The 18,240-nt window shown below is 43.4% G+C and overlaps 2 protein-coding genes across 2 annotated transcripts in view; both read left to right on the plus strand.

The window, feature by feature from the left end:
* prdm15 (PR domain containing 15) overlaps positions 1 to 2,809 on the plus strand; it is a gene marked incomplete at its 5' end in the record, with an annotated part of 51,901 nt that extends 49,092 nt beyond the window's left edge. Inside the window, 2 exon segments of the mRNA XM_079804715.1 lie at positions 49 to 613; positions 2,373 to 2,809. Of these exon segments, the coding sequence (XP_079660841.1) occupies positions 49 to 588 (540 nt within the window). The 3' untranslated portion in view covers positions 589 to 613; positions 2,373 to 2,809.
* A 667-nt stretch (positions 2,810 to 3,476) lies between these two features.
* tbl2 (transducin beta like 2) lies at positions 3,477 to 17,166 on the plus strand. The gene is given in 9 exon segments (XM_079803875.1): positions 3,477 to 3,897; positions 4,031 to 4,146; positions 8,364 to 8,548; positions 8,632 to 8,783; positions 11,500 to 11,606; positions 11,608 to 11,627; positions 11,750 to 11,801; positions 11,803 to 11,903; positions 16,635 to 17,166. Coding segments are annotated over 9 exon segments (1,326 nt in total). The 5' UTR covers positions 3,477 to 3,764; the 3' UTR covers positions 17,095 to 17,166.
* Positions 17,167 to 18,240: the final 1,074 nt, after the last annotated feature.

Consider the following 18,240-nt stretch of genomic DNA (forward strand, 5'->3'; position numbering starts at 1 on the left):
TCATTCAGTTATATTGAATAATCTCCTCTGTCAAATGTACACACACAGGTGGTAGTGTTGGCTGACCCCAGCGCCCCTCCTGCCCCCTCCAGCTCGGTCAGTTTAACCAACATCACTGTGACTCCCATCACCACCCCGGCCTCCGCCCAGTTCAGCAGCCTGCAGCCTGTGGCGGTCAGCCACCTCGCCCCCAGCGACCGCGCCCTCACCCTGGACAGCTCCATCCTCACCGTGACCTTCGATGCGGTCAGCGGGTCGGCCATGCTCCACAACCGCCCGGCGGATCTGCAGTCCGAGGCGGGGGGATCCACGGGCGCCGCGGCTCCGCAATCAGTGGCGCATTTCATCAACCTCACCACCTTCGTCAACCCCATCTCCCACCAGCTGGAGCAGCCGGCTCTGACCTGGAGGCCGGTCGCAGCGGCCGATGGAGAGCATGCGGACACCATCGATGACCCGCAGACGGAGGTTCAGCCCGCGCCAGAGCCGCCACAAACACTGCCAGAGCAAAGGCATCAGATTCAGCCGCAGGTCACAGGACCCGCTCCACAACAGACCACTACAGCGCCGCAGATGTTCAGCTACTGAGAAAGGGAATCATCCAGAGCTAAATGTGTTATTAAAGGGTTAGTTCACCCAAAAATGACAATTCTGTCATTAATTACTTACCCTCATGTCATTCGACACCCGTCAGGCCTCCGTTCATATTCAGACACAAATGAAGATATTTTAGTGTAAATCTGATGCTCTGAAAGGCCTCCATTGGCACAATCTTTACACTCTCAAGACCCTTAAAAGACACTAAAGACGTCGATACAAAGTCCATCTCACTACAGCGGCTCTACAATAACTTTATGAATCGGCGAGAATAGTTTTTGTGCGCAAAAAAACCCTAAATAACGACTTATATAGTGATGACGATTTCAAAACACGGCCTCATGAAGCTTCGAAGCGTTATGAATCAGTGAGTCGATTCAGTCGTTCAGAGCGTTATGAATCAGTGAGTCGATTCAGTGGTTCAGAGCGTTATGAATCAGTGAGTCAAATCATGATTCGGATCGCGTGTCAAACCGCCAAACTGCTGAAATTTGGCGATTCAAACCGCTGATTCGACTCACTGATTCATAACGCTTCGAAGCTTCATGATGCCGTGTTTTGAAATCGTCATCACTATACAAGTCGTTATTTAGGGTTTTTTTGCGCACAAAAACTATTCTCGCCGATTCATAAAGTTCTTGTAGAACCACTGTAGTGAGATGGACTTTGTAACGACGTCTTTAGTGTCTTTTATGGGTCTTGAGAGTGTAAAGTGCCATTGAGCCAATGGAGGACTTTCAGAGCCATCAGATTTACACTAAAATATCTTCATTTGTGTCTGAAGATGAACGGAGGTCTGACGGGTGTCCAACGACATTAAGTAATTAATGACAGAATTTTCATTTTTGGGTGAACTAACCCTTTAAAGGAACACTCCACTTTTTTTGAAAATAGGCTCATTTTACAAGTCCCCTAGAGTTAAATAGTTGAGTTTTACCGTTTTTGAATCCATGCAGCCGATCTTTGTATCTGGCACTTTTAGCATAGCTTAGCATACATCATTGATTCTGATCAGTCCATTAGCATCTCATTCAAAAAATGACCAAAGACACTTTCAATATTTTTCCTATTTAAAACGGGACTCTTCTACAGTTACATCGTGTGCTAAGACAAACTGAAAATTAAAAGTTGCAATTTTCTACACCTATATGGCTAGGAACTACTTTCTCATTCCAGCGTAATAGTCGCGGATCTTCGCGGCCGTACCGTAGCTGCAGCGGCGCAATGATTGGTTGGTATTCTGTGAAACATGGTGGAAGTTACTCCTTGGACTTACTATCACAGCGCTTTACAACACACAGAACCATGGCTAATCACACAGCTAAAGCCACAACACAATTTGTCGGCTGCAAGCCTGAAACTTTCTCTGCAACTACACGAACTTAGTGCCGGTCACATTGAAAGTTCCCTAGCTGGGCTACTTTCAGATGCTGTAATATCATTGCCATGGTACGGCCGCGAAGATCCACGACTAATACGCAGGAATGAGAAAGTAGTTCCTAGCCATATAGGTGTAGAAAATCACAACTTTTAATTTTCAGTTGGTCTTAGCACACGATGTAACTGTAGAAGAGTCACGTTTTAAATAGGAAAAATACTGAAATTGTCTTTGGTCATTTTTTGAATGAGATGCTAATGGACTGATCAGAATCAATGATGTATGCTAAGCTATGCTAAAAGTGCCAGATACAAAGATCGCCTGAATGGATTCAAAAACGGTAAAACTCAACTATTTAACTCTAGGGGACTTGTAAACTTGTCAAAAAAAAGTGGAGTGTTCCTTTAATTGAGCACTTCTCGCTGTTCAACGTACGACTGTGACTATAAGGGCAGCACAAGCCTTTTGTTTAGATTTATGAATTTCAACAAATTATTAAGATGCTGGAGATTTTTTTTATTTTTTATGAATGCATGATTTAAGAAAAAGCGGGACTTTAGTTTTTCAAACTGATTGCTAAAAGTATATTTGTTGCTTGATGTCATTCTGTAGCACCTGTGGAGTGATGATGTCAAAAAGAACGAATCTATAGAAATGCAATACTGCGTTGTAAGTGCTAACTGGAAATATTTTCTATTTTTTCTTTCTAAAGAAAAATGAGTTGTCCCTGTAATAAATGCATGCATGGACTTGTCTCAGATGTGCTGGATATGCTGGACTTGTATTAATGGATAGGATATGAAATTAAACAAATTATGTAAATAAAGTTTTAGTAATAAAACAAAACTAATTAAATTTATGACATAAAATGAATATACACCAATAACTTTTTAATTTAAAAATCTCTTATATTGGCCAATAACTGTTTCCACCATGGAATAAAACAATTTAAAAGATGATCGCAACTTTTTATCTCACAATTCTGACTTTTTTTCTCATAACTGTGAGATATAAAGTCAGAATTGTGTGATTAAAAAGACAGAAATGTGAGATATAGTCAGAATTGAGAGATATAAAGTCAGAATTGAGAGATATAAAGTCAGAATTGAGAGATATAAAGTCAGAATTGAGAGATATAAAGTCAGAATTGAGAGATATAAAGTCAGAATTGTGAGATATAAAGTCAGAATTTAAATATAAAGTCAGAATTGTGTTCTCAGAATTGCACATTTATATTTCACGATTATGATTTGATATCTCGCAATTGTGAGTCGCGAGAAAAATGTCGTAATTACCTTTTTTATCCTGTGGGGGAAACAAGCTTCCAGAGTATGTAGTGTATCCCTATATGTATCCTTAAAATCAAATCATTTTCAGCATTAATCATTCTTTGGATCATTCCTAAATAATTTTGGTGTAAACGGGTCACAATTGTGCTTTTCTCCTGAGACTCCAAACCGCTGGGGGCGCTAACGGCTCAAACTGTCTCACCAGCGAAGAAGAGAATCTCGCGGCTGCGCGTTGCTGAGGCGATATTTCGCACTTGATTACGTGTAGTGTAATTCATTCTTTGAGACTCTTGTGCGGTTTCATTTCATACACGTACTTTATATAACAAGATTTGCGATTTACAGAACAAAGCCGCGCGGGCCCGAGTAGTTTGATCCATTTGGACAGTCAGGGAAGACTCTAATGTGAGTGCGACTCAAGTTACAGAGAAGAAGAAGAGACACACACACACACACACAGTCCCTGTCAGGAGTCATAACGTGGCACAAATCTCGCCCAGATGGAGTTTGCAGCGATCTTTGCCCTGTCGGTGCTCATCGGGGCTCTGGTCGTGTTAGTGTTAGTGGCTGTTGGTCGACAGAAGAGTGAATTATCTGAGGAAAACGAGCTGAAGAAAGATAACGATGCACCAGGTAACTTAAGTGTCCCTCTTCTGTCTGCTAACTTGATTTATTGCCACTGACATGCCGATTTTTTCAGTTAAATGCAAATATTTTTGGCTGTAAAGTAGTTTATGTTGATGTTATGTCTTCGTGAATGCCACAGTGGAGGAAAATGCAGCGAAAGCTCCTTCCAGAAAGCAGAAGCAGCAACAGCGCCCCCGCAAGGACAGACCGCAGCAGCACAGCTTCTCCCACCCGCTGCTGGCGGCCTCGCTGAAGGTACAGCACACACACACACACACACCTGGGAGATAAAGCACACACGTGACGTCATTTGCTGGTCAAGGGCAACCAGTCGAAGTCCAGAATGGCAAAAATAGAGTGGCTTTATTCAGTTGAAATGTAAACAAATAATTTAAAACAAACATTTATAATTGTACAAAAAACATTGCTATTTCACACACTATGTTTGCTAACATTGCTATTTCTGCTATGTTGTTGTTTCTACCCATCAAGGATTCTTGAAAAAAAAGTATAATGGTTTCCACAAAATATTAAAGCGATAGTTCACCCAAAAATGAAAATTAGCCCATGATTTACTCGCCCTCAAGTCATCCGAGGTGTGTATGATTCTTCTTTCAGACGAGTTATATTACAAAAGTCCAGGCTAATCCAAGCTTTATAATAGCAGTAATAGTTGCTCTGTTTTTGAAGTCCATAAAAAGTGCATCTGTCCATCATATAACTGCTCCACACGGCTCTGGGGTGTTAATAAAGGCCTTCTGAAGCAAATCGATGCGTTTGTCTAAGAAAAATATCCATATTTAAAACTTTATAAAGTAAACTTTCAGCCGATCGCCTTCTGTGGAAAAGTGTTGAATGTTGAAAGTGAAACTGGTCGCGTTAGTCTTTCGATCAGCAGAGGCACTTTCAACACTTTCTCCATAAATTGAACACGGAAGGCGGTCGGCCGAAACTTCACTTTATAAAGTTTTAAATATGGATATTTTTCTTACACAAACGCATCGATTCGCTTCAGAAGGCCTTTATTAACACCCCAGAGCCGTGTGGAGCAGTTATATGATGGATAGATGCATTGTTTATCGACTTCATAAACAGAGCAACTATGAATCCAATTCTAATGCTTGGATTAGCCTGGACTTTTGTAATTTAACTCAGATTTTATTCGTCTGGAAGAAGAATGTCACACACACCTCGGATGACTTGAGGGCGAGTAAATCATGGGATCATTTTCATTTTTGGGTGAACTATCCCTTTAAGCAGCACATATGCTTTAAACATGTTTTTCAAGCATCAAATTATTATATTACAGGGTTTCCGCGGGTCTGAGAAAGGCCTTAAAGGGTCATCACAAACATACAGTTTCTGCCAGTCTGGTGTTAAAGGGACAGTTCATCCAAAAATGAAAAGTCTGTCATCATTTACTCACCCTCAAGTTGTTCCAAACCTGTATGCGTTTCTTTGTTCTGCTGAACACAAAAGAAGATATTTAGAAGAATGTTTGTTACAAAGCAGAGAGAGCAACTATTGACTACCGTAGTATTTTTTTCCTACTACGGTAGTCAATAGTTGCTATATCTGCCTGGTTACAAACATCCATCCGAATATCTTCTTTTGTGTTCAGCAGAACAAAGAAACTCATACAGGTTTGGAACAACTTGAGGGTGAGTAAATGATGACAGACTTTTCATTTTTGGATGAACTGTCCCTTTAATCTCGAGTATCTGTAGAGTAGTGTTGATCCTTCATATCTCCCAAGAGTCTTTAGTTTCAGATTTATAAAAGACAGACACACTGAACTGATTCTTTCTGAACACAGCCGAGCTTGTGGAGGCGTGCAGTGGGCGGAGCTAAAGACACACACACACACACACACACACACACACACACACATCATGGCATTATCCCTGGATAACTCTTGATTCTCTATACGTTGTTCACATTATATGCACTTACCGATTGCCAACAAAACACACACATTTGATCAGTTTCACTCACACCTGCGGTTTCCACTCATGACCGGGAACAAACACACACACACACTAGGGGTTGCACCGACTAGTCGACTTTAATGCTCTGCGATGACGCTTTAAGCTTGACGTCGACTAGTCGCTGGCCTATAGAGGGCGCGACAGGATAAGCCATTTCCTGACATGCAGGCTGCCAGGCTCTGTTTCCAACTCTTAAAAATGACAAATAAATACATATTCAGAGAGCTCTCCACAAGACATGTTTGATTATACCATCTGGAAGCTCAAAATGGATCGGGAGAATGCACGCTTATTGTACAGGTCAGTTAATCACCGTTCTAAATGCGTGCTGCATTGTAGAGCATCAAATCGGGACTGATTGTAACACACACACACACACAGCTCGCATATCACGTGGAGATCGCGCACGCAGGCCTTACACAAAACCATTCAGTAGCGCAGAAATGTATCAACACTGTTCTGTGACGTATCACTAAAATAGCTTCGAAACTGAAACGTTATAACATATGTTTCTTAGTAACTAAAACTCACAGCTTATTAGTAGAGAGACGCTGGCAAGTAGAATTAATTCACACGCAATCGCTCTCTCCACTAATGCATAGCCTACATAATCTTTATTGTGCTACTTTATCTGTATCTGATTCAGAACGAGCAGAAATCTGTGAGAAATATAACGACCCAAAGACAAAAGAACTGATACAAAAGCTGTTGTATTAGGAGCAATAACCTTATGGGCAGCGCTGGGACTTATGACTTCCTGTGCACAAGAAAACTCGTGTTCGCGTCTCAGCTCAAGGTTAGGGTTATTTGTTTATTAATGATGTCATCAGCGACTAGTCGACTCGACTTTCATCACATAAATGTCGACTTGAAAAAATCGGAAGTCGTTCAACCCCTATCACTCACACACACACACACACACACACTCAACATCTGCGTTTTTCACTCATGACCGGGACCAAACAAACACACACACACACACACACACACACACACACACACTCAACGCCTGCGGTTTCCACTCATGACCGGGAACAAACACACTCTCACACACACACTTGCAGAACTCCGGAAACACAAACTGCATCCACTGTTCCCTTAACGCTGGGTTATTTGTGAAGCTGAAAAAGGTGATCTTTCCCTCACTCACTCACTCACTCACTCACTCACACACACACACACACACACACACACACACACACACACACACACACTTCTTTAGTGACATTGTTGATCTCGTGTCTAAAAACACAACTCCAGCGCCGCCGACGGCTCCCGTAACCCGAACGAAGCTCGATGATGGACGGCTCTTGCTCTCGCTCTGCGTGTGTTTTTGTGTCTGTGATCATACAAGGAATCCCGCCCTCAATGATGTCATACAGGGCCATACTCGAAAAAAACTTTCCGAAACTAGTTTGAAGTGTATTTGGCACAGAAATACTCGTATTTTGAATGTATATCCATGTATATCATGAGAATAAACTTTAATGCTGTGTTCACACCAAACGTGAATAGAGCGTCTGGCGCGAGTGATTTCAATGTTAAGTCAATGGAAAGGCGCGTGGCGCGAATTACGCAAATTGGACGCAAATTGAGCGTCTTGCGCGATACGCGTGTTACACGCGAATGGTGCTTTTGTGCATTCACTTCTTTGAAGCGAATTTGCTTCTGAAAAATTTGAACTTTGGCGTCAATTTGCGCCGCGTTAACCAATCAGGAGCCTGCTCGCTGCTGTCATGTGGTAAAGTTATGTGATGAGAAACCTTGCATAATTTAAAAATACTACTGTGTCACAAAATGTAGTTTTAAGACTTTTTCAGGTGAGAATGTAGTTGTTTAAAGCTCAAATCTGTGGTTTATTTATAAAGAGAGCGCCTATTTAAAAAAAATAATCTTGTGTTTTTGGAGTTGTGAGATCCAGGCGATCACCGGGCAATCAGCGCTCATAACCCTGGCGAAGGCAGCCTTTCCTCGGCCAGTCCTTCTGCCGTCTGCCGCTGGCTCTGATGTCCTGTAGTGGTTCATCTTGTGTGGATCTAACGGCCGATCTTTGCTCATGAATCTATAATTTCTTGTCTGCCAAATCGTTTTGACTGAGGGCAAAGAGAAGTTTCATAACTTTATATTTTAAGGATATTTAAATATACATGCAGTGAAGATAATGTAGGAGTTGCCTGGACCACATGTGTGTGGCTATTAATGCTTAATATATATGTTTAATGAAAATGAAAAGAGGCAGAGTGGTGTTTTATGACATATTTCTCCTGGAGCGCCTTGAACGAGCGTCCAATTCGCCGCGGACGCGCGAATGCATTCAAAATGTTTGCGCGTGAAACTAGACGCGATTTTGACGCTCTATTCACGTTTGGTGTGAACGCAGCATAACAGTGTAAATAAGGCAGAATGCAGGAAATTGTGTATTTCAAACACATATTTCAAAGTTCTGTATATTGATCTATATTCCTGTCCCATTCCCTCTTCTAGAGTCACAGTGGTCATGTGACCTGCTTGGACTTTAGCAGCAATGGCAAATACCTTGCAACTTGCTCAGATGACCGAACCATCAGGATCTGGAGCACTAAAGACTTCCTGGACCGAGATCACAAGTGCTTGCGGGCCAATGTTGAGTTTGACCACGCCACACTGGTCCGCTTCAGCCCAGACTGCCGGTACGCTTGACCTCATTAACATCTGCGAGTCTTCTGTTTCTCTTTCACACGGCTGCTGCTGACCGCTCGGCTTTTCTCCCTAGAGCGTTTATCACTTGGCTGGCTAATGGAGAGACCATTCGAATCTATAAGATGATCAAAAAGGATGATGGGACATTCAGTTTCAAAGCCGCTCCGGGGGACTTCCCTCAGAAACACAAGGGAATCATCATCAACATCGGAATCGCAGAGACGGGTCAGTGGACTCCCTTAATTCAATTAAGAAAACTGTGCTAAATGTCATATACACATGCTAAGCTTGCATAAGACTCAAAGATGTTCACCCAAAAATGAAAATGACCCCATGATTTACTCACCCTCATCCATTCACCCTGTGTATGACTTTCTTCTTAAGTTTCAGACGAACACAATCAGTTATATTAATAAATATCCTGACTCTTCCAAGCTTTATAATGGCAGTGAATGAGTCCATAAAAGTGCATCCATCCATCATAAAAGTCTATCATCATCCATTTATGATGGATGGATGCACTTTTATGATGGATGGATGCACTTTTATGATGGATAGATACACTTTTTAATTAATTAATTATTAATTTGTTACATTTATATAGCACTTTTCTAGGCACTCAAAGCGCTTTACATATATAGAAGGGGGAATCTCCTCAACCACCACCAATGTGCAGCATCCACCTGGATGATGGATGGATGGATGGATGCACTTTTATGATGGATGGATGGATGCACTTTTATGATAGATAGATAGATGGATGGATGCACTTTTAGGATGGATGGATGCACTTTTATGATGAATGGATGCACTTTTAGGATGGATGGATGCACTTTTAGGATGGATGGATGCACTTTTATGATAGATGGATGGATGCACTTTTATGATAGATGGATGGATGCACTTTTATGATGGATGGATGCACTTTTATGATAGATAGATAGATGGATGGATGCACTTTTAGGATGGATGGATGCACTTTTATGATAGATGGATGGATGCACTTTTATGATAGATAGATAGATGGATGGATGCACTTTTAGGATGGATGGATGCACTTTTAGGATGGATGGATGCACTTTTATGATGAATGGATGCACTTTTAGGATGGATGGATGCACTTTTAGGATGGATGGATGCACTTTTATGATGGATGGATGCACTTTTATGATGAATGGATGCACTTTTAGGATGGATGGATGCACTTTTAGGATGGATGGATGCACTTTTATGATAGATGGATGGATGCACTTTTATGATAGATGGATGGATGCACTTTTATGATGGATGGATGCACTTTTATGATAGATAGATAGATGGATGGATGCACTTTTAGGATGGATGGATGCACTTTTAGGATGGATGGATGCACTTTTATGATGAATGGATGCACTTTTAGGATGGATGGATGCACTTTTAGGATGGATGGATGCACTTTTATGATAGATGGATGGATGCACTTTTATGATAGATGGATGGATGCACTTTTATGATGGATGGATGCACTTTTATGATGGATGGATGCACTTTTATGATGGAGTGATGCACTTTTATGATAGATGGATGCACTTTTATGATAGATGGATGGATGCACTTTTATGATAGATGGATGGATGCACTTTTATGATGGATGGATGCACTTTTATGATGGATGGATGCACTTTTATGATGGATGGATGCACTTTTATGATAGATAGATAGATGGATGGATGGATGCACTTTTAGGATGGATGGATGCACTTTTAGGATGGATGGATGCACTTTTATGATAGATGGATGGATGCACTTTTATGATAGATGGATGGATGCACTTTTATGATAGATGGATGGATGCACTTTTATGATGGATGGATGCACTTTTATGATAGATGGATGCACTTTTATGATAGATGGATGGATGCACTTTTATGATAGATGGATGGATGCACTTTTATGATAGATGGATGCACTTTTATGATAGATGGATGCACTTTTATGATAGATGGATGGATGCACTTTTATGATAGATGGATGGATGCACTTTTATGATAGATGGAGTGATGCACTTTTATGATAGATGGATGGATGCACTTTTATGATAGATGGATGGATGCACTTTTATGATAGATGGATGGATGCACTTTTATGATGGATGGATGCACTTTTATGATAGATAGATAGATGGATGGATGCACTTTTATGATGGATGGATGCACTTTTAGGATGGATGGGTGCACTTTTATGATGGATGGATGGATGGATGGATGCACTTTTATGATAGATAGATAGATAGATAGATAGATAGATAGATAGATAGATAGATAGATAGATAGATGGATGGATGGATGCACTTTTAGGATGGTTGGATGCATTTTTATGATGGATGGATACACTTTTATGATGGATGGATGGATGCATTTTAATGATGGATGGATGCACTTTTATGATGGATAGATGGATGCACTTTTATGATGGATGGATGGGTGGACTTTATGATGGATGGATAGATGCACTTTTAGGATGGATGTATGGATGGATGGATGGATGGATGGATGCACTTTTAGGATGGATGGATGCACTTTTAGGATGGATGGATGGATGGATGCACTTTTATGATGGATGGATGGATGCACTTTTATGATGGATGAATGGATGCACTTTTATGATGGATGGATAGATGCACTTTTAGGATGGATGTATGGATGGATGGATGGATGGATGCACTTTTAGGATGGATGGATGCACTTTTAGGATGGATGGATGAATGGATGCACTTTTATGATGGATGGATGGATGCACTTTTATGGATTTCAAAACAAACAAAATTATAAAGCTTGGAAGAGTCAGGACATTTCATATTCATACACACCCAGGATGACTTGAGGGCGAGTAAATCATGGGGTAATTTTCATTTTTTGGGTGAACTATCCCTTTAATGACTAATTTTAGATTCTGATTTCAGGCAAGTTTATAATGTCTGCCTCTGTTGACACCACCATTGTGATCTGGGATCTGAAAGGAGAGGTTTTGGCGACGATCAACACTAATCAGATGACCAACTCTCACGCGGGCGGTGTCGCCCTGTGGACGGTCAGTGCAGGGCCAGCAGCTCCTGGAGGATCTTGTGTCGGATATTTGTTTGATTTTCCCCTGAAGTTTAAGTGTTTCTGGGTCAGATGAGATTTAAAACCTCTTTAATTTCTTCTTGTAAGGTTTGTGGCTTCCTGTGGCTTCACCCCTGATGTGAAGGTGTGGGAGGTTTGCTTTTGGTAAATCAGGCGAGTTCAAAGAGGTCACCCGTGCATTTGACCTTAAGGGACACTCAGCTGGGGTTCACTCCTTTGACTTCTCCAATGACTCTCGAAGGCAAGATCATCTCTCTCTCTCTCTCTCTCTCTCTCTCTCTCTCTCTCTCTCTCTCTCTCTCTCTCTCTCTCTCTCTCTCTCTCTCTCTCTCTCTCTCTCTCTCTCTCTCTCTCTCTCTCTCTCTCTCTCTCTCTCTCTCTCTCTCTCTCTCTCTCTCTCTCTCTCTCTCTCTCTCTCTCTCTCTCTCTCTCTCTCTCTCTCTCTCTCTCTCTCTCTACATACATACATACATACATACATACATACATACATACATACATACATACATACATACATACATACATACATACATACATACATACATACATACATACATACATACATACATACATACATACATACATACATACATACATACATACATACATACATACATACATACAGATCAGGCATAACATTATAACCACCTTCCTAATATCATCTTGGTCCCCTTTTGCTGCCAAAACAGCCCTGACCCGTCTTGGACTCCTCTAGACCCTGAAGGTGTGCTGTGGTATCTGGCACCAAGATGTTAGCAGCAGATCCTTTAAGTCCTGTAAGTTGCGAGTGGCACCTCCATGGATCGGACTTGTTTGTTCAGCTCATCCCACAGATGCTCGATGGGATTGAGATCTGGGGAATTTGGACTCAAACTCGTTGTGCTCCTCAAAGCATCCCTGAAGCATTTGTGCTTTGTGGCGGCGCATTATCTGCTGAAAGAGCCACAGCCACAGGGAAAACCTTCTCCATGAGAGGCTGGACATGGGCTCAACAATGCTGAGGTAGGTGAGACGTGTCAAAGTCACATCCCACATGATGGAGGACCCAAGGGTTCGCTCCCCACGGGCATCAATGGCCTTGGCGCCCATGACCCTGTGGCCGGTTCTCCACTGGTCCTCCATGACCCTGTGGCCGGTTCTCCACTGGTCCTTCATGACCCTGTGGCCGGTTCTCCACTGGTCCTTCATGACCCTGTGGCCGGTTCTCCACTGGTCCTTCATGACCCTGTGGCCGGTTCTCCACTGGTCCTCCATGACCCTGTGGCCGGTTCTCCACTGGTCCTCCATGACCCTGTGGCCGGTTCTCCACTGGTCCCTCCATGACCCTGTGGCCGGTTCTCCACTGGTCTTTCATGACCCTGTGGCCGGTTCTCCACTGGTCCTCCATGACCCTGTGGCCGGTTCTCCACTGGGTCCTTCATGACCCTGTTGGCCGGTTCTCCACTGGTCCTCCATGACCCTGTGGCCGGTTCTCCACTGGTCCTTCATGATCCTGTGGCCGTTTCTCCACTGGTCCTCCATGACCCTGTGGCCGGTTCTCCACTGGTCTTTCATGACCCTGTGGCCGGTTCTCCACTGGTCCTCCATGACCCTGTGGCCGGTTCTCCACTGGTCCTTCATGACCCTGTGGCCGGTTCTCCACTGGTCCTCCATGACCCTGTGGCCGGTTCTCCACTGGTCCTCCATGACCCTGTGGCCGGTTCTCCACTGGTCCTTCATGATCCTGTGGCCGGTTCTCCACTGGTCCTTCATGACCCTGTGGCCGGTTCTCCACTGGTCCTCCATTGACCCTGTGGCCGGTTCTCCACTGGTCTTTCATGACCCTGTGGCCGGTTCTCCACTGGTCCTCCATGACCCTGTGGCCGGTTCTCCACTGGTCCTATCATGACCCTGTGGCCGGTTCTCCACTGGTCCTCCATGACCCTGTGGCCGGTTCTCCACTGGTCCTCCATGACCCTGTGGCCGGTTCTCCACTGGTCCTTCATGATCCTGTGGCCGGTTCTCCACTGGTCCTTCATGACCCTGTGGCCGGTTCTCCACTGGTCCTCCATGACCCTGTGGCCGGTTCTCCACTGGTCCTTCATGACCCTGTGGCCGGTTCTCCACTGGTCCTCCATGACCCTGTGGCCGGTTTTCCACTGGTCCTCCATGACCCTGTGGCCGGTTCTCCACTGGTCCTTCATGACCCTGTGGCCGGTTCTCCACTGGTCCTCCATGACCCTGTGGCCGGTTCTCCACTGGTCCTCCATGACCCTGTGGCCGGTTCTCCACTGGTCCTTCATGATCCTGTGGCCGGTTCTCCACTGGTCCTTCATGACCCTGTGGCCGGTTCTCCACTGGTCCTTCATGACCCTGTGGCCGGTTCTCCACTGGTCCTCCATGACCCTGTGGCCGGTTTTCCACTGGTCCTCCATGACCCTGTGGCCGGTTCTCCACTGGTCCTCCATGACCCTGTGGCCGGTTTTCCACTGGTCCTCCATGACCCTGTGGCCGGTTCTCCACTGGTCCTTCATGACCCTGTGGCCAGTTCTCCACTGGTCCTCCATGACCCTGTGGCCGGTTCTCCACTGGTCCTTCATGACCCTGTGGCCGGTTCTCCACTGGTCCTCCATGACCCTGTGGCTGGTTCTCCACTGGTCCTTCATGATCCTGTGGCCGTTTCTCCACTGGTCCTTCATGACCCTGTGGCCGGTTCTCCACTGGTCCTTCATGACCCTGTGGCCGGTTCTCCACTGGTCCTCCATGACCCTGTGGCCGGTTCTCCACTGGTCCTCCATGACCCTGTGGCCGGTTCTCCACTGGTCCTCCATGACCCTGTGGCCGGTTCTCCACTGGTCCTCCATGACCCTGTGGCCGGTTATCCACTGGTCCTCCATGACCCTGTGGCCGGTTCTCCACTGGTCCTTCATGACCCTGTGGCCAGTTCTCCACTGGTCCTCCATGACCCTGTGGCCGGTTCTCCACTGGTCCTTCATGACCCTGTGGCCGGTTCTCCACTGGTCCTCCATGACCCTGTGGCCGGTTCTCCACTGGTCCTCCATGACCCTGTGGCCGGTTCTCCACTGGTCCTTCATGACCCTGTGGCCGGTTCTCCACTGGTCCTCCATGACCCTGTGGCTGGTTCTCCACTGGTCCTTCATGATCCTGTGGCCGTTTCTCCACTGGTCCTTCATGACCCTGTGGCCGGTTCTCCACTGGTCCTCCATGACCCTGTGGCCGGTTCTCCACTGGTCCTTCATGACCCTGTGGCCGGTTCTCCACTGGTCCTCCATGACCCTGTGGCCGGTTCTCCACTGGTCCTCCATGACCCTGTGGCCGGTTCTCCACTGGTCCTTCATGACCCTGTGGCCGGTTCTCCACTGGTCCTTCATGACCCTGTGGCCGGTTCTCCACTGGTCCTTCATGACCCTGTGGCTGGTTCTCCACTGGTTCTTCATGACCCTGTGGCCGGTTCTCCACTGGTCCTTCATGACCCTGTGGCCGGTTCTCCACTGGTCCTTCATGACCCTGTGGCCGGTTCTCCACTGGTCCTCCATGACCCTGTGGCCGGTTCTGCACTGGTCCTCCACTTTTGATAGAGTCTGGCCACTGCAGACCGGGAACACCCCACAAGAGCTGCAGTTTTGGAGATGTTCTGACCCAGTCGTCTAACCGTCACAATCTGGCCCTTGTCAAACTAGCTCAAATCCTTACGCTTGCCCATTTCTCCTGCTTCTAACACATCAACTCTGAGGACAAAATGTTGCTGCCTAATATATCCCACCCACTAACAGAGATCATCAGTGTTATTCACCGGTCATAATGTTATGCCTGATCGATGTTATATATATATATTACTAGAAATACAAATGTTATCTTTATTAATCAGTGTTTAGTATTATTTATAATCTATATTATTTATTTATATTTTGAATTAGCTTTTATATTTCAGTATAAGTTTTAGTAATTTTGTTATTTTTTTGTTATTTTTAATTTAATTTAGCTTTCATAAATTTATTTCAGTTTTAGTCATTTTAGTACTTCAGTAGTTTTAGTTTTTTGTCTAATTTTATTTTATTTCAGCTTTTAGTTAACAGTAACGACACTTATGAATGAGCACAGACATGTTTATTGAGCACTGAAACTTTAATCATATAGTTTTCATTGAGTTTAAATGTAAGTGTAAACCGATAGCTACACTTTATTAAAGGGTTAGTTCACCCAAAAATGTAAATTCTGTCATTAATTCCTCACCCTCATGTCGTTGGACACCCGTCAGACCTCCGTTCATCTTCAGACACAAATGAAGATATTTTAGTGTAAATCTGATGCTCTGAAAGGCCTCCATTGGCACAATGCACTTTACACTCTCAAGACCCTTAAAAGACGCTAAAGACGTCGTTACAAAGTCCATCTCACTACAGTGGTTCTACAATAACTTTATGAAATGACGAGAATAGTTTTTGTGCGCAAAAAAACCCTAAATAACGACTTGTATAGTGTTGACGATTTCAAAACACGGCATCATGAAGCTTCGAAGCGTTATGAATCAGTGAGTCGATTCAGCGGTTTGAATCGCCAAATTTCAGCAGTTTGACACACGATCCGAATCATGAATCGACTCACTGATTCATAACGCTCCGAAGCTTCATGATGCCTTGTTTTGAAATCGTCATCACTATATAAGTCGTTATTTAGGGTTTTTTGCGCACGAAAACTATTCTTGTCGCTTCATAAAGTTATTGTAGAGCCACTGTAGTGAGATGGACTTTGTAACGACGTCTTTAGTGTCTTTTAAGGGTCTTGAGAGTGTAAAGTGCATTGAGCCAATGGAGGCCTTTCAGAGCATCAGATTTACACTAAAATATCTTCATTTGTGTCTGAAGATGAACTGAGGTCTGACGGGTGTCCAACCACATGAGGGTGAGGAATTAATGACAGAATTTTCATTTTTGGGTGAACTAACCCTTTAACATTTCGCTGCCTTTTCCAGAATGGTGACTGTGTCTAAAGACGGCACGTGGAAGCTGTGGGACACAGATGTGGAGTATAAGAAGCAGCAGGACCCGTATTTGCTCCTGACGGTGCCATGTCAGGTGTCGGAGGGAAGCCGGGTCGCCCTGTCGCCCGATGGCCGGGTCGTGGCCATATCAAACGCTTCTGATATAGCCTTATACAGCGCAGCCACTGGAGAACTAGAGGAGCAGTTCCACGGGGTTCACAGCCAAAGCATCGCCGACCTGAAGTTTGACATCAACAGCCGCTTCCTGCTGAGCACCGGCGACCGGGCCGTCCGTGTCTTCCACAATGTGACCGGATACCGGGCCGCCATCCAGGACATGCAGACCATGCTGAAGAAAACCACAAACGATGGAGTGAGACAGAGACTCCAGCAGCAGATCTCAGACGCCCAGGACGCTCTGGAAACAGTGATGAACACAACGAAGAACTAAAGGCTCGCGGGAAGCCAGTCTGTTTCCGGTTTCAGGAATGTGTGGCTTTAGCATGCTGGTTTTATTGAATAAATCGAGTGTTTTTAATGACTTCTGTCGTCTCTTTGAGGCTTTAAAGGTGATGTTTACACTTTTCAGGGGAAATATTCAGCCCTACAGAGGCAAAAAGCTAGCCTGACGTCGTCATACTCAGTTCTAGTCAGAATATGAGTCTGATCTTCTCTGTTGGGCTGTGATTATGGGGCGTGTTTCAACCGAACCAGGAAAGACCTCAATTGGATAGACCCACAACCAATCAGAGCAACGGAGCAACGCATAACATTAGTTGTCAAATGTCAACAGAACTCAACTGGCCTGTGTTGCCAAGTCCGCGGGTTAAAGTGACCCCAATTATGTGATGTATAGACCCAGGAATGCGATTTTTAGCGGCAGCCCTGCCAAAATAACACATATTTTATGCCTATTTTAAGCACAGCTTGTCTGCCTGTCAAAGGACAGTTTAGTTTTGACTAAATATAGTCACTGTTTTGCATTATATTTGACTTTATGTAATTTTGCCTACTGCATATTGAACATTTTAGAATCAAATAATTTACATACAGCACCTTTAAGGAACTTTAAGAATCTAATTATTTAAATAATTTAAAATAATGAATAGAAATAATAAAGTATGTTCAGTTTTATAAAATGTTATTAAGTGTTGAGAATTACCATTTAATTTAAAATAATTAATAAAAGTAATGTTATTTTTTTAATAAAATGTTATGTGTTGATAATTACCATTTAATTATTTAAATCTTTTAAAATAATTATAAATAATAAAGTATGTTCACTTATAAAATGCTATGAAGTGTTAAGAATTACCATTAAATTGTTTAAATTAAAATAATGAATAGAAATAATAAAGTATGTTCAATCAGTTTTAATAAAATGTTATTAAGTGTTGAGAATTACCATTTAATTTAAAATAATTAATATAAATAAAGTATGTTCAATTATAAAATGCTTTTAAGTTTTCAGAATTACCATTAAATAATTTAAAATAAATGATATTAAGTATGATCACTTCTAAAATGCTATTTAGTGTTAAGAATTACCATTATGAATTATTTTAAATTATTTAGAAATAATAAAGTATGTTCAGTT

This window comes from Gobio gobio (assembly GCF_949357685.1).
Source record: "Gobio gobio genome assembly, chromosome: 22".
NCBI lineage: Eukaryota > Metazoa > Chordata > Actinopteri > Cypriniformes > Gobionidae > Gobio > Gobio gobio.